Source organism: Phragmites australis, chromosome 18 (genome assembly GCF_958298935.1).
Source record: "Phragmites australis chromosome 18, lpPhrAust1.1, whole genome shotgun sequence".
NCBI lineage: Eukaryota > Viridiplantae > Streptophyta > Magnoliopsida > Poales > Poaceae > Phragmites > Phragmites australis.
The window spans coordinates 27,198,296-27,220,193 of NC_084938.1; the positions used below are offsets into that span (position 1 = coordinate 27,198,296).

General features: G+C 43.7%; 3 protein-coding genes across 8 annotated transcripts; all 3 read left to right on the forward strand.

The window, feature by feature from the left end:
- Nucleotides 1-4,626: 4,626 nt before the first annotated feature.
- Nucleotides 4,627-7,980, forward strand: LOC133899780 (probable protein S-acyltransferase 7). 2 transcript variants are annotated; one of them, XM_062340845.1, is made up of 6 exons: nt 4,627-4,819; nt 4,916-5,157; nt 5,692-5,874; nt 6,161-6,466; nt 6,816-7,049; nt 7,143-7,980. In XM_062340845.1, exons 2-6 carry the CDS (start codon nt 5,062-5,064, stop codon nt 7,584-7,586), a joined length of 1,263 nt encoding a protein of 420 aa, XP_062196829.1. In that variant the 5' UTR covers nt 4,627-4,819; nt 4,916-5,061; the 3' UTR covers nt 7,587-7,980. The 2 variants fall into 2 exon arrangements, with proteins under 2 accessions (XP_062196829.1, XP_062196828.1); XM_062340844.1 differs by having other exon boundaries at nt 4,627-5,157.
- A 377-nt stretch (nt 7,981-8,357) lies between these two features.
- On the forward strand, nt 8,358-11,865 carry LOC133898707 (putative pentatricopeptide repeat-containing protein At5g37570). The gene is made up of 2 exons (XM_062339381.1): nt 8,358-10,907; nt 11,207-11,865. Exon 1 carries the CDS (start codon nt 8,384-8,386, stop codon nt 10,187-10,189), a length of 1,806 nt encoding a protein of 601 aa, XP_062195365.1. The 5' UTR covers nt 8,358-8,383; the 3' UTR covers nt 10,190-10,907; nt 11,207-11,865.
- A 428-nt stretch (nt 11,866-12,293) lies between these two features.
- On the forward strand, nt 12,294-21,776 carry LOC133898708 (DNA polymerase zeta processivity subunit-like). Of its 5 annotated transcripts, none has more exons than XM_062339383.1 (6): nt 12,414-12,717; nt 16,221-19,834; nt 19,937-20,017; nt 20,107-20,219; nt 20,717-20,906; nt 21,015-21,775. In XM_062339383.1, the coding sequence occupies exons 2-6, from the start codon at nt 19,807-19,809 to the stop codon at nt 21,221-21,223; spliced, it is 621 nt and encodes a 206-aa protein (XP_062195367.1). In that variant the 5' UTR covers nt 12,414-12,717; nt 16,221-19,806; the 3' UTR covers nt 21,224-21,775. The 5 variants fall into 5 exon arrangements, 4 of the variants coding, with proteins under 4 accessions (XP_062195366.1, XP_062195367.1, XP_062195368.1 ...); XM_062339384.1 differs by having other exon boundaries at nt 19,773-19,834; XM_062339385.1 differs by lacking the exon at nt 12,414-12,717 and adding an exon at nt 15,320-15,575 and having other exon boundaries at nt 19,773-19,834; nt 21,015-21,776.
- The last annotated feature ends 122 nt before the right edge of the window (nt 21,777-21,898 follow it).

Consider the following 21,898-nt stretch of genomic DNA (forward strand, 5'->3'; position numbering starts at 1 on the left):
TTGATATGTGTGAGGTCAATCGTGATGCTACTCCCATCCCATGCATGCCACGGTCAACTGGTACCTAAAAATCAAATAAAATATAAGTGTGAGTAAAAATACTCAGCAAGTACAGTACGGAACTAAAAGAACAAAACGACGTGTCAGAATCAAATGAAGAATCAGAATCGAAGGAATTAATTCCTATCTTTTGAAAACTGCATGAAGTAGTAGTTTCCGTTTGAAATGGACAACACTTGAATACATCTTTAGTATTTACTGGTAAAGCCAAGCAAGTGAGGCCAGTATTTACTCACATGAACATGAATATAAGAACCAAACTGCACATCTGGTATTGAAAAAAAAGCCCAGAACATGAACCATATTAAAGGAAAAACTTGAATATCAAATCATCTTTGAAAGGAATATTATCAAGAAACTTGAATCAAACCAACACATGAAGATATGAAAATTGAAATAGCATAATCGAACCAATCGGGAATCAACCAATGAGCAAACCATAGCATCATACACAAGTTCATCATGCATTTGCCTTAAACTTAACAAAAATACAATTTCACGCCCTCGACACCAGAACTCTCCAAACCTATTGAGGTGGAGTGAAAACTATACTTGAGAACTATACCTAAGATGATCACAAACTCTATTAAATGAATACCCAAACAAAACTCTCAATGAAACCCTAAAACCCCAAATCTCATTTTATTCGAAAATTCGTCTAACTTTCTACGTTGCTCGTTGTTTTGCTCATATCTTTTAATCTGCTTAACCAATTGCTAAAAATAAATATATCTAGGACACCTAAAAAAATGTCCTACAACTTTTATGTTATGCATTTAGTCGAAATCCTTCCCCATCTAGGTCAAAAATAGATAATCAAAATACATCACAAATTAAAACTTTCAGGACAACAACCCTGTTTGACGAATTCTCCTAAACCGCTTATCGGAAGTGAATAAGACCAGTACCATTGGAAAGATATAGACGAGACTTACAACTTTTCTATTAACGAGATGGTACAATTTCAGACTAATTAATGTCAGATTTGAAAACAATGCTGCTGCACCAATATCGATCTACCGGTTACGAATTCTAACGGCAAACCCTCCATCCAAATTAATCTACAACCCTTTAGGGACTACTTAGGTGTTAACTGGTAGCAAAGATCACGAATTTGGGGGGTTTGATGAAATTTCGTGAAATCCCTTTTATTTCCTCTTTTCCTCTTTCCTTGCTTCTTCTCCCTTCCTTGCCTTCTTCCTCCTTGCTTCCTCTATATTCTTCCTTCACGGCTGCACAACAGCAACACCATCACCAACCGTAGCAGTTTGTTCCTCTCCCTCCATCTACTTGCTCCCTAACCAGCAGCAGCTCAGCGCGGTTAAGCAACAGCGCGGTGGCCGAGCAAGATAGCAGCGTGGACACCAGTGGCGCGACAAATGGCAGCAGCGCTGGATGCAGAGGTGCTAGGGTTAGGGCAACATCTAGGACAACCCAGCCTACCTTAACACCCCTATTTGAGGAGAGGCTGCCATGGCCGAATCAGAGTTGTGCCTGACTCGGTCGATGCCTCTATCTTTTTTTTTTATATAATTGGACCCTAAATTTATTGGACTCGCTGCAGGTCATCCAATGTCTAAACGACGCATATGAATAGTCAAACAGATTCGCTTCGATGACCTCTAAGCATCCACGTTCTCCGATCGTCCATTCAACCCACAGATTAAAAAACTTGAGTTTTTTGCCCTCTCACGGATCCGCCCAGTCAATGTTTTATTTTATAATATTCACATTATATTTCTCATAAGGTTCAGGGTATTACATAGTCGTCCATAGCAACTCTGTGTGAAAGATCAAGATATCGATCAATTTTGGTACGAGATGAAAATAATTATCGTATAGTACCTTGGTGTAAAGATAGCATGATGGAGATGATCTCCGTGGATGATGATGGTGGAGATGGCAGTGCACCATTTGGAGAAACCCAACGTTATAGGTGAAGTATGGAAGACGACGCACCATCTGGAGAAATCCGGCGGTGAATATATGAAAGACAAATAACGAGAGATTGAATGTATTTTGGAATGTTTGGAATGCAAATATTGGACTCTATATATGAAAGACAAATATATGAGATTAAATGTATTTTTAAGAGGAACTGGGTTCAACTTTGCACAGTGATCGTTTGGTTAACTTGGGTGGACGATGTAGATCGATCGAATCTACTATAACTCGTGTATTTTATAGGAGTATAAAATTATAGATATAGATATAGAAGTATATATTCTTTATTTATTTTTTCTCTTAGTATTATTGCACCTGCTGTAGCTAGACATTGCGTGCGCTAATTAAGTAATTTGAAGAATATTTTCCGCCTAAAAGAGTTTGGAGTGCATGCATATATAAATACTGAGCTGAAAGTGATCCACTTGTACCACAGCTCTAACTTTACATTGTTCCTCTAAAGATGGATTGATCTTCTAACAAATAATCCTGAAATTTCTACTTTCGATTGCATTTCCATTTTTTGGTGCAACATCCTTTCAATTCAAAATTGAAATATCCATTGTCCCCTGCTCTTTGCCTTCTTTTTTGCTATTTTTAATGCATTTTTGTTCGCTACTGTTTCTTTTAAGAGCTTGTTACATATTATGCAAGACCTCAAGACCTTAATTTAACACCCTAAACAAAGTGAAAGCGTAGTTGCATTTGCAAAACTAGTAACTGTACACGTGTTTCACACACGTAAAATCATACATGATATAGCAATCAAAGAAGTAAACAAATATAGCATAACCAAAGAGAAATTTGCATACATGAAATTCATAATATGATTATGTAATTTCAAGAGGGAGAAGAATTACGAGTATCTTAATATGATGGTGGAGGGGACCACATCGTCCAGAGTTTGTCGTCAGTAACAATGTTGTAAGGAAGATCAAGATCATTCTACTTTGATGTAAAGACAGCGTGACGAAGACAAACTCTCTGGTAGATGACGGTGGAGGTGACGTGCAGGCGGCGGTGCACCCTCTTCAAAAAGCTGGTACTGTATGCGAAGTGCAGGGGGCGGTGCACCATCTGGAGAAATCCGACGTTGTAAGCGAAGTACAAAAGGCGGTGAAACTTCTGGAGAAACCAGTGGTAAATGTATGAAAAATAATTATTAGACGTCTAGATATAAAAGATAAATAATGAGAGATTGAATATATTTTTTGAAATGTATGAAAGTAAAATATTAGACGTCTAAATATAAAAGATAAATAATAAGATATTGACTTTATTTTTAGAAGGAAAAACCATGCTTAACTTTAAACGGTGAAAGTTTAATCAATCCACTCGAGTGAATAAAAACACAAGACCACTAGCCGATAATCACGGCACTTGTTGCGATAAAGAGCCCTTTGGACTCATGACACTTTTGACTCTCTGTTTTTATTTTCTGTTCTGTTCTCATTTTTTTCTTCTATTTCGTTCTTCAGAAGTTTTGAATTAAAGTGTGCTTTCACTAAAAAAAAAAGCGTGAAATTTAAAGTGAAAGTTCTAATGGGAAACACACTTGAGTGCGACAAAAATGTTCAGTAATATATCCTAGTGCAGGTGCAGAGTACTATGATTTAAGTAGTGGTGGATGGAGTATCGAACCGAACTGGATGATGGTGTCGAGTGCATAGGCACAACCTGCACCAGCACCAAAGCTCCCTTCTTTGCTTTTCACTCAAAATACAGTACGGTATTGTTTGGTTAGAAACTGAGTTGAAATAGGATGATTTTATTTATATATAGATGTTTGTTTGATAGGTGAAATAGAGTAAGTTTATTTTAGATTTTAGACCTACTGTTAGCGACACGTCCCACTTGAGACGGCTGCGTTCAGTCTTTTTTTAAAACGGATCCGTCCTAAATCTTTAAAGAATATTTACTAATTCAAAACTAACTCTAACCAAACAGCTAAAACTAAAATAGATCCACTCTATCGCACCCCGTACCACAAACCAAACACTATCTACATCCATCGTTGTTTTATGCTGCACTGAGCTCGTGTCTTTAAGGCAGCCAGGCAGGCAAGCTTGCACCTTTCAGCTTTATCGATCTTTTGTTGCAAGCCTGCAAGGACGAATCAGTTCGAACGAATTGATGCATGAGATTATGATTTGATTTGTACTGTAGAGTTGATGATACCATGTTTACACCACAGTGATTTTTCAGAAATAGGGCCTAGGAAAGGGTCCGGTAGAAACTAAATTTACAATAATTCACATCAGTTAAAATGATTGAGACATATCTAACGAATATTTTTTATAGTACCTATGCATAGTAGTGTATAAAAAACACTTATAATATGAAGAGAGACAAGAGTCAACTAAATCTAACACAAGGTGTGTATGTAAAGAGAGATTTAAATAAATAAAATATTCTCAAAGCACTATTTATATGTCAGAATCGTAATTTATACATCAGTCTTCTTATATCGTTATTACTTTTATATTTTTACTATTACTAGTATTTTTATTATTATTATTTTTTTTATCATTTTTTAATTATATCTTATAAATTTCTCACTAATCTATCTCTTGTTTAGGATAAAGGAGGCTGCTGCTGCTGCTGCTGTAGTAGTGTGGTAAGTCACCAAAGTGGCCCTTCAGTCTTCAGTTCAGAGTTTCAGATTTCAGAGCTCCCAAAATCATTCCACTGATCCACTCTTCTTCTCAGCGAGCACTGCTTGGTTCCTTGGGATCCCAAGTTGACATCACCGCGGATCCTCTCACCACCTCGTGCTCGCCTTATTGCTCCCCGCCGCCGAGCCTACTCTGCTCAGGTGCGGACTCGCTGGCTTGTTTGATCCGATCATCCGAGTCTGTTCCCTTCTCGTGTTGGGATCCGCGAGAACCGCCTGTTCCCCGTGTTCTTGCAGGCGGTGGAGTGCCCATTTGGGCAGACTTTGGAATCTTTTAGGATTCTTTGGACTGCGACGCTAAAGATTTGGGGGCTCATTACTGCAATGGGGGTGCTTGCGTGAACGGGAGCTTCCTTTGTGCGCGCGGGTGGATAGAAGGGAGGATGCAGGGGAAGGCGCAGCTCTCGGATTCCAACCGGCGGATCATGGAGGCGGATGCGCCGCCGCGGCGTGTGTACCAGGCCTGGAAGGGCAGCAATGTAAGTGCTTCTTGCTCTTTGTTTGGTTGTGATCTGCAATTTAGTACGACCAAGAAATCAGGAACAAAATCCATGATTTCTGTTCACTAGTGTTAGTACATAGTGCCATGGCTTGTTGATCCTAATATTATTCGAGCAGTCATTGTGGTGGCAGCTGGCAGTAGGTACCCTAAACTGCAGAAGACATAATTTGTAGTTGAGAGGAGGTTTGAAAAATATGTAATGTGCAGCTTGATTTGAACATAATTTGTAATTCAGAGTACTGCCTGTTTGTTACTTAGTTTCACATTTCATATGTTTATTCTTTAGTTCATCAGCATAGGCTTTATTTTGTAATCTGTTATGTACAACTTCACCATGAGTAGAAATGCACCAGCTACTAATTTAATAGTGGCAACTGGGGTGTTTGTCTTCTAATATTACCGGCTTATATTCTTTAATTTTTCAAATTCAACTACATTAGTGGGTGCTAATATCTTCTTAAGGTGTGTTGAAAAAAGCTCATGCCTTTTCTCTTTTTGTGCTTTCTTACAGATTTTTTTGCTTGGAGGGAGACTTATTTTTGGGCCCGATGTGAGGTCACTCATGCTCACAGTATGTTTAGTTGTAATCCCTGTGATCTTCTTTGCTGCTGCTGTTTGTCCACAGCTTGGTCATGAGTACCACAGCCAAGTTGGAGGTTGGGTAGCATCTGTTGCTATCATCTTTACAGCATATGTAAGTTTATGAGCCATGTACACACAGTTAGCTACACAACAATTTCAATGTTCTGCTCTGTTTTGGTGAATTTTTTAGTGTAAAATTATGCACTGGAAATCCGTTTTAGCAATCCTATGCATTGGGCACTGGCTTCTCCCACGTTAAGTTATACCAATTTTGCGTCAAGGAGAATGCTCATAACCATTGCATTTATATATATTGAAGTAGAATGACTATTGTGTCTGCAACTTGGTAACTGCAGCTTGACAAAGATGACTAATCTATGGCTGTTCTTGTTGTGCAGATTCTTGTTATTCTACTTCTCACATCTGGCCGTGATCCTGGAATTGTTCCTCGAAACTCTCATCCCCCAGAGCCGCAAGACATTGGTGAATCCTCCAACTTATCAGATTGGCCAGGTGGTCAACATGGTTCGACTGGTTTACCACTCACCAGAGATGTTCTTGTTAATGGTGTTTTAGTCAAGGTCAAATATTGCCATACATGTATGTTGTATCGTCCACCAAGGTGTTCCCATTGCTCAATCTGCAACAACTGTGTTGAACGTTTTGATCACCACTGTCCTTGGGTAGGCCAGTGCATTGGCAAGGTATGCATCATTTGCAATAATAAGATCATCAATTGGATAAGATTGCCCTTTATGAAAGAAAAACGTTCTTTTTGAACAAATAAGAAACAATGTGGTAAGTTCTCATATAGTTCATGATATTGGAGGTGTTTTATTGATAAGATTGCTGAGGCAGCAGTTCACATGCCAGCCATGCTAAAATATGAATGATGCAAGGGGAAGGAGACAGAGAGCAAGAAGAATTGGAATTTATGCTGTTGATATATATGTTTTCTCCAAATGTTGAGGGCGATATAGATCAGTTATCTATTAAAAGTAACTATGTATTTTTACTCATCACACCTCGAATTCTAATTCTCTTTTCTTGCAGAGGAATTATCGGTTCTTCTTTATGTTTGTGTCTTCGACGACTATGCTCTGCATATACGTGTTTGCATTCTGCTGGGCCAACATCAAGAAAATAATGGACATGCATGAATGCAAACTTGGAAGAGCTCTTCTGAAGGCTCCTATCTCCGGCCTTCTCATCTTATACACATTTATTGCTGTGTGGTTTGTGGGAGGGTTGACATCATTCCATCTCTACTTGATTTCAACAAATCAGGTCAGGCTATTCTATTGTAGCTGTAGTATCATTTAATTTGATTTGCAACTTACGTGAGCATATTTAAATCTCATGCCAAAAAAAAAAATGCAGACTACTTATGAGAACTTCCGGTACTGCTATGATCGGAAAAAAAATCCTTACAACCGTGGACTAGGACAGAATTTCATAGAGATCTTATTTTCAAGGGTCCCCAAATCAAAAAACAATTTCAGAGCAAAAGTTAAGGAGGATTCTACAACCTTCACGTCATCCCTCAGTATGGGACGGGTACTAAGTCCGCCCAAGATGAGCGTGGACCTTGAGATGGACATGAAAAGGCAAGCTGTAGCCGCAGAGGACTTGGAGGACTTACACAGTCAGATTGGCAGTGCTATGGGGTTTGAGAGATGCGGTACTGAACCCCCACATTTCGTCAGTCGAAAGGGCTGCTCTGAGATTGCAACTGACATCGAGGCATTTGCAGAAGAGTTTGGCATGGAACATGGGTTCAATGAGAGGAAAAAGATTAAGCGACATACAAATGATGACACATAGGAAGTTCCTCATCACAAGCTCCTCTTCAGCCTTCAGTCAATCCCTCAACTTAAGAAGCGAAAGCTCGCAAAGGAAAGGAAAGTAGGACAAATGGTATAAAAAAATCAACAAGTGTTGGTCATTTCGGCCGAAATTCCAGCCAAAACTTCAGTAAGAAGCAATAGATGTTGTTTTTAGATTAAGTGTTTAACAATATAGACAATTAGACATGATGAATCCCAATGGTTTCACTGCCGTCATTTTGGTTTGGACCTTTTGTACTGCTAGTTCTATGTACTCTTAGTCCATACGTAGTATTTGTGTGTGTGTGTGTGTGTGGGGCAATGTTGCTATTGATTTTGTTGAAGCTGTAACTTGTAACATTAACCATTAACCTGGCTAGTTCATTTCATTATTTAAATATCCTGTACTTATTTCTTTTGGTTGTCCTCTTGGAGGACAGCAATTACAGATGTGCTTTCATAACGTTTTCATTAATCGTATAGTGGGATATGCTTTTTATGCTGATCCAAAAGGGAAAAACACAATTTTTTTACAGAAATTAGGCATATGTTTTCGAGTTGTGACAAGCATGCTACAAAACGTTAATTGTAGGTCGGGAGTTTCCAGATTTCTACAGAGATTGAATTGGTTCTAATGAATTTTCGTGCTCGTAATGTTTTCAGATATGTGCAAACTGTAGAAAATTCATCTTGTTCTGAAATTTGAAATTTGAACAGTGGCACTTTAAGGTACTAGGAATACGGAGTTGCAGATTGCAGCGGACGTACGCTCAATAGAATTCTGCAGACAGGCCGATGCCGAGCGCCCGCGCCGAGGAGGAGAACCGCCTGGTGCGCCTGGCCGCGCGGTGCGCGTCCGCGCGCCAGCTCGACCAGCTCCACGCCCGCGCAGTCCTCCTCGGCCACGCCCGCAGAAGCTTCGTCGCCGCCAAGCTCGTGCGCGCCTTCGCGGACCTCGGCCATCTCCGCCGCGCACGCGCGGTGGCGGCGGCGCTCGGCGCCGCCGCCAACGCCTTCGTCTGGACGGCGCTGGTGCGCGCGCACTCCCAGTCGGACGCCGCCGCGCGCGACGCCGTGGCGCTGTACGCCCAGATGCACCGGTGCTGCCCCGTGGTCGCGCCGCTCACCTTCACCGTCTCCGCCGCGCTGAAAGCCGCGGCACGCCGCAAGATGCTGCAAGAAGGGGGCCAGGTCCACGTGCATGTATTCAAGAACGGTTTCCAGACCGACGAGCGCATCGCGACGACACTGGTGGAATTCTACGCGAAATGCGGCAGGCTGGAGGATGCACGGAAGGTGTTTGACAGAATGGTTCTTAAGGACGCTCAGCTGTGGAACACGATGATCGCTGGGTATATGGCGGTCGGCAAGGTGGATTGCGCAAAGGAGCTGTTTGAGGCAATGCCTGAGAGGAACACATTCACGCTAGTGGAGATGATCGGCGGGTACGCTGCACACGGTGATATGGACTCTGCGAAGAGTGTCTTTGAAATGGCAGTGGCAAATGGAGAAGCCGATGCTGTTGTGGGCACCGCCATGATCTCTGGGTATGCAAAAAGTGGCAATTTGGATGGGGCTAGGGCTGTCTTTGATGGAATGAGAGAGCAGGATGTTGCAACATGGAATGTAATGATTGGGATGTATTCAGGCACTGGTATGGCTGCAAAGGCAGTGGATCTCTTCAAGGTTATGTTGGAGAGTAGAGCAAGACCGAAGGTGGAGCCAAACCACACTACAATCTCCACTGTGGCTGCTGCTTGCGCGCAATGTGGGATACCAACTCTAGCTACCTGGATACAAGATTATGTGGATCGTCAACGCACGAAGCTTTTGAACAACCATACTGTGGCTGCCCTGATTGATATGCACTCAAAATGTGGGGACATAGAAAGGGCTCATGCCTTGTTCTGCGGGTGGAATCAAATAGATCTGATCTGTTATAGTTCTATGATCTCTGCATTTGGCATGCATGGCCGTGGGAAGGATGCAATTGCAGTTTTCAACGAGATGTGTGACAAGGGCTTAGACCCTGATCACATATGTTTTGTGTCAGTTCTCGCTGCCTGCAGTCATGCAGGTTTGTTGGATGAGGGGCGCCGATACTTCCAGATGATGAAGGATGAGTACCACATTATTCCGACTGTGGAACACTACTTGTGCATGGTGGACTTGCTTGGTCGTGCCGGATGCGTAGATGAGGCTTACCAAACAATTACGCATGAGATGCCAACAAAAATGCAAATACACGCTGGCATTTGGGGAGCTTTGTTAAGCGCATGCAGGACTTACTCAAATGTCGAGATTGCGGAGGTGGCAGCAAAGCACCTATTCAAGTTGGAACCAGATAACATGGGGAATTATGTCCTGCTATCAAACATATACGCAAATGCGAGGAAATGGGATGGAGTCCAAAAGATTCGAGCCCTCATGAGGAGACAAGGGATGAGGAAGCGGCCTGGGTGGAGCCAAATTGACGCTGAAGGTAGTCTTAAAGAGTTTATCACCAGTGAGCTTCATGACAGTGTGTTGGAGCTTGTCTTGGAGCTACTGAATTGGGAGCTCAAGGATCATGGTTACACCCCAATCATAGAGGTCGAATGAAGAATTAAACATGCCCATTTTCAAGCTCAACTGTGTTGTTGTTAAGTTGGATCATCCATGCCATCAATACCGGTCATTTCTGCACATGGAAAAAACTTGAAAGTCAAGACTGAAGGGTCGAGAATCCACATATCAGAATGAAGGCATCTTCATATTGGACTCCCTATCCCCTCCTGGCTGCAGCATAACAAAAAAACTAATATGCTTTCCAAATTCTGTTTTTCAACATATGGAAACAAGCACCTGAATGTCAAATTTAAATTACACTCGTTTCTTGGCTTATGGAGTCATAGCTATCCTAGCTTGCATGAGTGGTCTACAATCTTGTCAGTCACCAGGAATCATGCGGCCTTATTTGCTGCCTATTGCCTACATTGGCTTAGCACATTTTATAGTCAATAATCATAAGTAACTCTGCAGAGAAATGCCACGCTGGGAGGCTAATCTTTCAATTTTGAAAGCAGAACTGCAAGGTCTGATGAGAACAAATTCTCATGATATCATATCATATATGCTTGAAGCCATGTGGCTATTGTTAGGCACGTGCAGTATGCAAGTGTGTGGAAGAATGTCAAATAAGGCTGGGTTCATGACCTTTTGTGTGTGTCATTTGCTTTATCTTGTATTCAGTTGGCTCTTGCTCCTTGCTAGGGTCTAGGTCAACTGTGTGACAGCAAGCAGCCTGAAGCTTTGGCAGAATCTCCAAAAGCAGTAACAGGTTAGAACCTTTTTGGATGCCTCATACAGCGGCTACCTGAAAGCTATCTTATCCAAATCTTCTGTAGTTACTTTCAAGACGCTATCTAATGGTTTTTTAGGTTTTTTTTTCTGTCTTTAATGTTACCATGCACATGTTTTTTTTTTTTTTTTTTTTTTTTGTCAGCACGCATTAAAAAAACAGAACTAGTTGTTTGTGGATGCACATTTTTGTTGTGTGTAAAAACGTTATACACAAATTATCATCTTGCACTCTGCATACTGTTTGGTATATAACACATAAGCCTTCATGTTTTACAGGGTACTGGAAAGAAATGGTGAAGCATTAAGCATCACATTTCAGGTCACTGATACCATGTCCTTGTCCACTAATTGTGCTCACCAAGATACGGTAGTGTTCCTTGGTGTCGTCCAAAGTCCAAGCTCCTAAAGTAAACGACTCCAGGTTGTGCAACTAGGAAAAAGATGTGGAAGAATCAGAACATCTATGCAATTTTAAGATATTACTCATCTGATTTGGGTATCTTTTAGTATCTATTGTGGCCTATATAATCCCAGGCATTTCCATGGTTTCCTCTCAGACAAGAACCATGAAGAGGAAGAAGTGACTTTCAAGGAGTGTTCTCTCCTTCTCCCTCAAAGGCCTCCAAGCGGAGGACTTTGAGGTAGACGAAGAGGATACATCTTATTATCAAAGATTTTCTCAGCTATTGACCGCCAAAGGATGCAAAAAATTGTGATGTGCTTTGAGGTTTGCCAATTAAATTTCTAATTGCTCTTGTATCATTACCAGGCTCTGCCATCTGGACAAGTACTGTATGTATTGCAAGGTGCTCTTCAATTGGTCTCTCAGTCCTTCTGAATATTTATGGACAATGGTGAATATTCTCTTGAAATTTGCTTTCCAAACATATCTGTAGTGACGGATGTTGTAAATAAACTAGGGGATAAGTACCGTATGTAACGCTGAGAACTTCGTGCAATGCACCTGGCAAATCAGGCAACACAATTGAAGCAGGTGACATGTACGGACGTCACTAACACAGTTAAAGAAATCCTAATTTTTTAATAGATTTATGGTATTTTCATTTTGAAGGATGGATTCTGATTGTGCAAACCTTTTTTTCCTGAGGAAGTATTCATATACACTGAAAAAATGAAAATGTTGCGCAAAATGCCACTGTGTAGTGACATGCTACGTGTTTATCCTTTTTTTGAAAAAAAAATCTTATACATAAGATTTTTTTTTGTTGCTGTAGAACTATACATAAGAATATTAATTGCTCTAATGGAGAAAAAGGACCAGGGATGTAGGCATCAAAATTTAGTGATACATCAATGCAATAAAGTGCCTTAGATCTAGCCAATTTCTTGTTGATTTCCATCGCAAAAAGTATTTGCTGAAATCATGTTCATAAAATTTAGAGAGGAAATTGGGCTTTTTGGATCGTGTATGCCAAGATGGGCTAGCCTTGTGGTTTAACAACTAAAGCAGAAGCCCAATGGAATTTGCAATCGGCAATCGAGACTTCACAGCGTAAGGTCTCTCTGGAGACTGAGAGATTCCGGCGGACCAAGGCGGCGGCGGCTCAGGGGCGCGGGCGGAGTCTCCACGTGTGCACAGGCCCAACTCGCGGGGCGAGGGCGAGGGGGTGGTCAAGGCAGGGGCAGCGTACCCTGGCGGTCCGGCGTGGCTAGGGCCCCGACGCGGGCGCGGCGGACCCGGCCAGGCCAGCGCGGGGTGAGGTGACCAGCGAGCGTGGAAGACGCGGGGACGTCGACAGCCTGCAGCACCAAATAAGTTTGCCTCGGTACGCCAATTCAATCTCAGCACATGTAGCGATCGAACAATTGATAAGGCTTCCTAGCGAGCCCTAGGCCCTGCATTTTGATTTCGTCAATTTTTGATGTGTTGAGAAGCTTGACATTTCACAAGAAGAATGGAATAAATATGAACCTGTTCGAGAGCCGCGGCACGGCTATTGAAACGCATGGTTGATTTACTGAAGATTCGGCAATCAACGCGGCTATAGAAGTAGCTTTTCTAGATCCTAGAGACTCATGCATTACATGAGCTAAACTCCTTTTCCAAAACAAACAAAAAAATGAGCTAAACTCAAGTTCGTACTGTTTTTGCTATATTTGCATGCGCGTAGCTGTTGGGCGGCTGGCTTCTGTTTTTCAACACAAGAATCAGAGTCCTAGTTGTATGTTGTATTCTATATGTGTGATTGACTGATTGCATCTATATAAAACTTGCAAACTTGAACTTGTTTTCAATAATTAGCTATTTCCAGTATAGTATCCCATCACCCCTCAATACTTTAATGTTTAAAACTGCCCTGGATCTCCCAAATTCCTGACTGCGCCACGGCTGCTTATTGAGTACCATACCAACACACACTACTGCTGTAGTGCTGTTGGTTATTGTGGAGCTTTGAAGTTGCAGAATTCTTGTTCATTGAGCCTGAAGTGCTCGTCACTAATACATAGATGTATAGCCAACAATCTGACACTCTGGAAGACATGATCTCTCATATCAGGTTCCTTTGCAATGTAGGTTTCAGTATCGGGATGACAGATTCTCATATCCTCCAATCGCTTGCCTGCAGTGATAGCTCCACTTTGTCCCATTTCTCGCTTGTCAACACCATTGAATTGTGATGAACACAACTTCAAGAATATTCAATGGGAAATCACAACCCTTCTCCATTGCCAGAAGCTCTAGCCCTGAAAATGAATGTATCCTTTCAGTTTTAGTCTCACGCCTCTCCCACTGCCATATTCCCCTCCTCCTCTCTCGCGCGATCGTTTCGGGTCTTTTCCTCAAGATACCCCTTGTCCACTCTGTCCTCCGATCCCTCTCCTTGGGGACTGTCCCAGCTCTCACCCTCTCCTTCCTCTCCCTGCTCCATCACTCTGGATACATTAAGCTCGATAACTACTCCCTTAACATTGCTCTCTCTGCCACTGCCCGCCTCCCATCTGTTGCTGTTGGTGCCCAGCTTCATTCGCTTTCTGTGCAACTTGGCTTGGTTTCGGATACCTTTGTCCTTAATTCCCTTATCAACATGTACTCGTCTTGTAGCTATCCAGCTGCTGCAAGGCTAGTTCTTGATTCGTCTCCCCAAGGAGCTTGTGATGCAGTTTCTTGGAATACAATAATTGCTGGATATGTACGAGGTGGGATGCCTAATAAGGCTTTGCAGGCTTTTGGCCAAATGTTCAAGGAGCAGGTTAGGCTGGATGATGTCACATTGCTCAATACTCTTGTTGCTTGTGCCAGGATGGGCTCAGTGAAAGCCGGGAGGCTATGTCATGCTCTTGTTGTGGGGAATGGAGTTGGAATTAAGTGTTATATGGGAATCTCTTTGATTAGTATGTATGCAAAGTGTGGCTTTGTTGAAGATGCCCGCAAGGTGTTTGATGGAATGCATGAGAGAAACGTGGTTTGCTGGACCTCAATGATTTCCGGGTACACATAGTTGGGTAAGTGTAAAGAGTCTGTTGAGCTTTTTAGGGACATGCAAATTGCTGGAATAAAGGCTGATGATGCGACAATTGCTACTGTTGTATCTTCATGCGCCCAAATGGGAGCAATTGACTTGGGACGCTATGTTCATGCTTATTGTGATGTTCATTGTTTAGGGAAGGAGCTTGCTGTGAAAAATTCACTGATTGATATGTACTCAAAATGTGGGGATATTAAAAGGGCTTATGAGGTATTCTGTGGATTGACCAAGCGAGATGTGTTTTCTTGGACAGCAATGATAATGGGCTTTGCTGTTAATGGCCTCTGTGGTGAAGCATTAGATTTGTTTTCTCAGATGGAAGAAGAGGGTAATGCTATGCCGAATGAGGTCACTTTCTTGGGTATCCTTACTTCTTGCAGCCATGGAGGGTTAGTGGAACAAGGGTACCATCACTTCCATCGTATGTCCATGATCTACAATCTTGCACCGAGGATTGAACAGTATGGATGCATGGTTGATCTATTGGGCCGTGCAAAGCTATTGGCAGAGGCAGAACAATTTATTAAAGAGATGCCTATTGCTACTGATGTGGTAGTATGGCGGTCATTGTTGTTTGCCTGCAAAGCTTGTGGAGAGGTGGGACTTGCAGAGTATGTATCAAAAAGGATCCAAGAGTTGGAGCCAAAAAAGTGTGGAGGGCATGTTTTACTTTCTAATGTCTATGCTACCACATCAAGGTGTGTTGATGTGAATGAGGTGCAGACATCTATGGACGATGGTAGGATGAGTAAGCAGCCCGGTTGCTCTTTCATTGAAGTGGATGGATGTGTGCATGCGTTCTTTGCAGGAGATGAATCGCACTTTGAGACAGAAGCTAAAAACAACATTCTTTTGGGGATCAATGATCTGTCAGTAGCAGAGTCCTTACTCATTTGAAAGCTAAGATATTTTTGTGGCAACTAAATACACAGATTTTTTGACACGTACCATGCTGTGATTTTAAAATCTTAAATTCATGAAATGATGGAATCGAAAGAATGTCTACAATTTTCTTGTATTTCTCCAGGAAGTGGGAAATGACCTTTTTCAAGCCGTTTACAGCTTAGTAACTAGCATGCTTGATGGACGGCACTCGAGCCCCTAGCAATGCCGGAGTAATTGGATGTGTTCCCAGCATAGGGGAAAATAAACAAAAAGTAGGGATTAATTCCCCAAGTATATCGAAAAAGGAAAAATAGAGTGGCAGCTAGATGTCTGACACAGCAGCATAGCAGTCAGCACTAAAGGTCATCATGCCATAACAGCCACACTAATCATCAATGCCCGTTCATGAAATTTTTAGCCAACATAACAAGGTATCGCCAATGCATATACAGGAAATGTTTCTGAAAGGCAAGATTCCAAAACTGGAGGACAAGTAAAATCACACCGGTGACATTTGTTTCTCTGATCAATGTTAACAATATATATTCCCAAACCTCTGGTTATCAGTGAGCCGAAAGCTTGGATTTTGGGGTTTAATTGCAGTGAATTGCAATCCTACAGTAATTCTTGCAATATCAAGTTCCATGAGCAACATGGCCTGCATTATACACAGCGATGGATGAAACCGTTCACCATGTTGCAAGGATTCAGAAATCTAATATAATACTAAGTGTGGCTGTTATGGCATGATGACCTTTAGTGCTGAATGCTATGCTGCTGTGTCAGCAGACATCTAGCTGCCCATCACATTGCTTTCCTATTCCTTTTCTCATGCTCTTGTGTAATCGCCTAATCGGCTATATCTGATCTATAACTGAAGTCTTGTTTCTTTTTCTTTTTTTTTCTGAAACATGCAGGAGAAGTGCATGTCATTGTATTAAGAAAAAGAGCCCACAGGTACGAAATAGATTACATATGCGCCTGTTCACGTACAACAACGACCACAAAAGCAAAGCCAAAAACTCAGGTCAACAAGGTAGACAACCCTTTTGCCCCCGCCCTCTCCCACAGCCTTGCCTCGTGAAGGACCTCCTGAAGCAGCTTTGGCATTTGCGCACGCTCACCGTCGAAGACACCTCGGTTTCGTTGATTCCAAATGCACCAAGCCGCCAGGGCCACCAAAGTGTTGAAACCCTTGCGCATCTCCTTCGGGACACGCCGCAAAGATCTCCTCCACCAAGATTGAAATCCAGCTACCACCGCATCCGGTGCAAGGATCTGGAGGCCCAACCGTTGAAATACCAGGAACCAGAGCTCTCGCAAAAACGCATCTGACAAGAAGGTGGTCAATAGATTCTTGCTCTTGATCACACAGCACACAAGCCGACGGGTGTTGCAGCCCCCGACGTGCTACACGATCTGCCGTCCAACATTTATCAAGGGAGGCCAGCCAAATGAAGATCTTAATTCGCAACGGAGCCCAGGAGCGCCATATACGCTTGCAAGGCTCAAAAGCGACCGCTCTTGTGAAGAACCTACGGTAAGCAGATGATGTTGAAAACTTGCCCGACACCGACGGTGCCCAGAGATGACAGTCCTGATGGTTGTCAAGAAGATGCACAACCTGAACCTCACCCCAGAGCCGCAGGTACTCGAGCAACGCTTGTTCTGAAAGGCTACCGCGAATGTCCTGGATCCATGCCTGGTCCTGCAAGGCATCCCGAACCAACCGTTTACTGATGATTCTCTTCGGCACAAACTGCATTAGGGCTGGCGCCAGGTCTCGAATGGCTCGACCATTTAGCCACTTATCTACCCAGAACAAAGTATTTCTCCCGTCCCCGATCACGGTAGACACCGAGATAGAGAACATGGCGCGAACATTTGGATGCACTTGGATGCCTAGCTTTGCCCATGGCCGGAGCGGCTGCGTTTTCTGCAGCCAGAGGCACTTCATCCGCAGAGACCAGCCCAGCAGAGTAAGGTTCTGGAATCCAAGGCCGCCCAACTCTCGTGGCCGGCAAACCCTTTGCCAAGCGACCTTGCAGTGTCCACCTTGCACATCATGTCGTCCTTTCCATAGGAAGGCTCGACGCCGCTTGTCTATGGCATTGATCACCCATTTGGGAACATCAAGGGCTAGCAAAGTATAAATCGGAATCGCCGTGAGTACCGCATTAACCAGGACAGAGCGACCAGCGGCATTCAGAAGCTGCCGCTTTCCAACCCGGCAGCTTCCCATCAATTTTGTCGACAATTGGCTGGAGTTCTGTCTTGGTCAATCTACTGATGTATAGTGGAAGCCCCAAGTAAGTGCACGGGAAAGCAGCAATCCTGCACGGGAGCACAGACTGGGCGGTCTCTAGATCAATCTCAGAGCAATGAATCGGTATGATTGAGCTCTTGTGCAAATTTGTCTGCAGGCCGGAAGCTCCACCAAAGCACTGCAAGATACGGTTGGAGGCCTGAAGTTCTTGTGCCGATGGTTGGATGAAGAGAACAACATCGTCAGCATACATCGACAACCGATGCCCAATTGGTCGAGACGCCAGGGGTTGTAGGAGTCCCACTTCAGCAGCCTTGGAGAACATTGCATTGAGCATATCCATCACTAAGATAAACATCATTGGGGATAGAGGGTCCCCCTGACGAAGGCCTCTTCGGTGAACGATCATTTCTCCAGGGAAGCCGTTAAGGAGGACACGGGTGGATGAGGAGACCAGAAGGCTACACAGAATACGTCTCCACCGATGGCCAAACCCCAGGTGCACAAGGACTTCAAGAAGGAACGGCCACGAAACGGAGTCAAATGCCTTGTTGATGTCAATCTTGAGGAGGATCCGCGGTTGTTTTTTATTGTGAAGGAACCTGGCCAACTGTTGAACCAGGATGAAGTTGTCATGGATAGTTCTTCCTCTGATGAAGGCACTTTGGTTAACGGAAACCATGGCCGGCAACCTTGGCGCAAGGCGGTTTGCCATGATCTTGGTGAGTAGTTTGGCGAAGCTATGGACCAGGCTTATAGGACGGAAGTCCTTCACTTGTTCCGCATCCGGTACCTTGGGGATCAAAACCATTAGAGCCGAATTGAGCAGGTTTAAGTTCGTCCCGTGCCCGTCATAAACTGCCCGCAAAGCCTCCATTACGTCGTCTCTGATGATCGACCAGCACTCCTTGTAGAAACGACCTGTATAGCCGTCCGGGCCCGGCGCTTTATCGGGTGGCAACATTTTGATTGTATTCCAAACCTCCCACTCTGTGAACGGCAACTCGAGAGCATCGAGACCGGCCCCAGGCGGCAGGAGCGAGGGTAAATTTAGGGTGCAGGTGCGCTGATGCGGAGTGCCAATAAGGTTCTGAAAAAAATTCCAAACCGCACTCTGCATTTCATCCTGTGTGGTCAGAACCTGGTCATCCACTCTCAACTTGGTAACTCGGTTCTTTCGTCTGCGGTATCTTGCATGCGCATGGAAGAAAGTCGTATTTGCGTCCCCTTCTTGAAGCCAAGTTAGTCGTGATTTCGAACGGGCAATGGTTCGCTGCAGCGAGGCCAACGCGAGGCAATGAAACTTCAATTGTCGATGCAACCAAGCTTCGCCATCAGAAAGTACCCTCAAGTCCTGGGCTATCTCGAGCTTGTGCAACAACTCCCGAGCCAGCGACATCTGGAAGGAAAGATCTCCAGTCGTGCGCTAACTCCATGATTGCAATGCCCGGCTAAGCGTGCGGAACTTACAGGCCAGTCTCCTAAAAGGGCAGGTGCTCTGTACCGGCGCCGCCCAAGCCGAGGCCACCACCGCCTGGAAGCCAGATAATTTGGGCCAGAAGCTCTGGAAATGGAATCGCGATTTGCCCGCAAGGTTGACCTTGAGGCTTAACAGCAAAGGGCAATGATCCAAGATAGTCGATGACGTGCTTTGAAGAAGGCAGCCCGGGAAGAGATGCTCCCAGTCCACTGTGCACAACACCCGGTCAAGATGGACCAGGGTTGGCGCCGAGCGCTCGTTCGACCATGTGAAACGGCGACCCAGAAGCTCGATCTCGTGCAGTTCAAGTTCATCCAAAAGCCGGTGGAAACGACCCATCAAGCCGGTGGAAACGACCCATCATAGCGCGGTCTACGCTTGCATTATTCTTGTCGCACGATCGGTAAATCATGTTGAAGTCCCCCATAATCGCCCAGGGACCTAAGCAAGCGGCACGGATGTCACGCAACTCCTGTAGGAATAGAAGCTTATCCGCATCGAACTGGGGCCCATAGACACATGTAAGCCACCAGTGATTGTTATCCTCCCCCAAGAGTTGAACGGACACGGAATAGGAGTCTACACGGGAAGAAGTCTTGTTTCTCAGCTTTACAACCATTTGATGGCTTGGCAGTTTATCATTCGCACACTGGCTTGTGGGGCTGTGACAAACATTGGAATATTAACAAACAGGAGTCTCTGATCAACAGAAGTTTTTGGCAGGTTCCCAAATTGAAGAATTCACCTGAACGGAGCCATGGATCGGAAGAATCAAACTCCTCAAGGTTGTTTATGATTAGTTCTTGTCTGTTCTTCCTAAATCTGGGGTTGCTGATTTAGTAGTTACTTATTCTCCTCTCTGCTAAAACTTAAGCTCACTTAAATAGATCAGATAGCACAAGTGGTTGTGGAATTTCTAGAGGTGGCCGTCAGCTGCATTGTCTTCCTCAAAGGCATCTATCCTCCTCGTAAGAATTCCTCTCCCTTTTGCATTTCAGCTGGTTTGGCAGCTTTGTGTCTGCAAAGGTTTTGTTGTACTAAACAAACGTATCTGTAGGTGCATTTGAGAGGAGAAGGTACATGAATGTAGTGGTCCAGAAAGCACTGCATCCTGAGCTTGCTAGCTACATTCACTCTGCGACTTATGGCCTTCTCCCTTTCATACAGAAGGTGTGTTTTGTCCCTTTTTTTACTGATTGTTCCTCCTGATGCAATTAAGTGTACTCATGTCTTAAATAGTTTGTAGCGGTAGCAGTGGCGGAGCTTGAGCAAAACTAAGAAGGGCCAGTCTAAATTGTGCTTCAAATCCTGATAATCAATAGTTAACTTATTACTTAATCAGTGTAAAAGTATTAACAAGCAACATTTTACTGTGAAGTTTCAATTTGGGAGGAGGGGCCATGGCCCGCTTTGGCCTCAACTAACCTCCATCATAGCGCATAGATGATAGTTCACAGTCCGTTTTAAAGTAAAATGACTTATCTTGTCTTAGGATTATTACTTGTTTTGTCCCCTTTTTTAGCTGATTGTTCCACTCTTTGCTTATTTGAAGCTTCCAGTGTTGATAATCCCTTGGTGTTCTAATAAAGTACTAGATCGTAGAAATATTGCAGGTTGGCTCTACCTTTATAGCTAGCAATAACCATAATTTCTTTTATCCAACCCAGGGATTGGTTGAGAGGGTCGTAGTCATCTTCTATGACAAAGAGCATGTAGCAATCGAGAAGTTTGTCTTCAAGCTTGCATTGAACCAATCGTATGGTTCCAAATTAGAGGAGGCAAACCTGGAATTCGCTCTGCGAGCTTTCTTGATCAAACTGACAGTTGCTGAACCTGTTACTAAATCCCTTCCATCAGGTTCTCATTTGATCTCGTTATTATTTCTCTATCTCAAGGTTTGCCGTGAAGGCCAACCGTATTAGTAAAAGAGCTCCTCAGTAACATGCTTGTCTTCTGAATTGATAGATGGCAGCTGGGAGATCACTGCCTACTTCCGATCCCTCCCTGCTGATGGCGACAAAGAAGCTCAGCTGTGGATCCCTACAGACACCAAGCTGTGGATGCAGCCTCCGCAGCTAACTCCCATCAAGTCGGTGAGCTGTGACCCTTTGAAGATGCAGCTTTACTTGGAACACCCTGGCCCCACGGAACCTTTGAAGGATCCAGCGGCATAACGCAAACCTGTTTTATGTGCCGTGTGCGTACTCCCTCCGCGAGTTCAACGCATCGTAGGGTTAGAGCAATGGAGAAATCTTCTGATAGATACAGTGCTGAACAGCTGAAGAGAGAATGGATCCGGCGTGTAACATCAGTTGTATGTTACCCCAGTAGATTCAGTCTCGAGAGATAGAGAGAGATGCTGAAGAGAGAATTGACAACGGTCCGCTAAACTTGAAGGAAACTTTTGCTTTTGTCCCTAATCTTGTCGGTTCATCCTGCGAATCCTTAAGACTTATATTAGCGTATCAATCACGTGGGTCAGTTCTAGTTTTGTGGCAGAGAAGTAGATTAAATGCATCATGCATGGATGATATGGTAGAAACAGAGCAATTTTTCTGTACTGATGTAGATAGACGGTAGACAGCCGATCGGAGAACCCTAGCCCGGCTTGCTTTTGGCAAAGGTGGTCAAAGATTTCTTGCTTTCTTGGGGTTCTCCACTAACGAACAAAGAATTTGGTTCTCCACTAACGAACAAAGTTTTCATAGACGGGAAGCGATTCGTAACGCTATCATTTTCCTTGAGTTGCTTTAGTTTGGTCGCATGTATGGACTTGAATGGCCAAAGGGTGAGGAGACCGAAGACCGAACCTCTAACAGGTCGAAGATCACCGAAAGAGCTAAACAGAC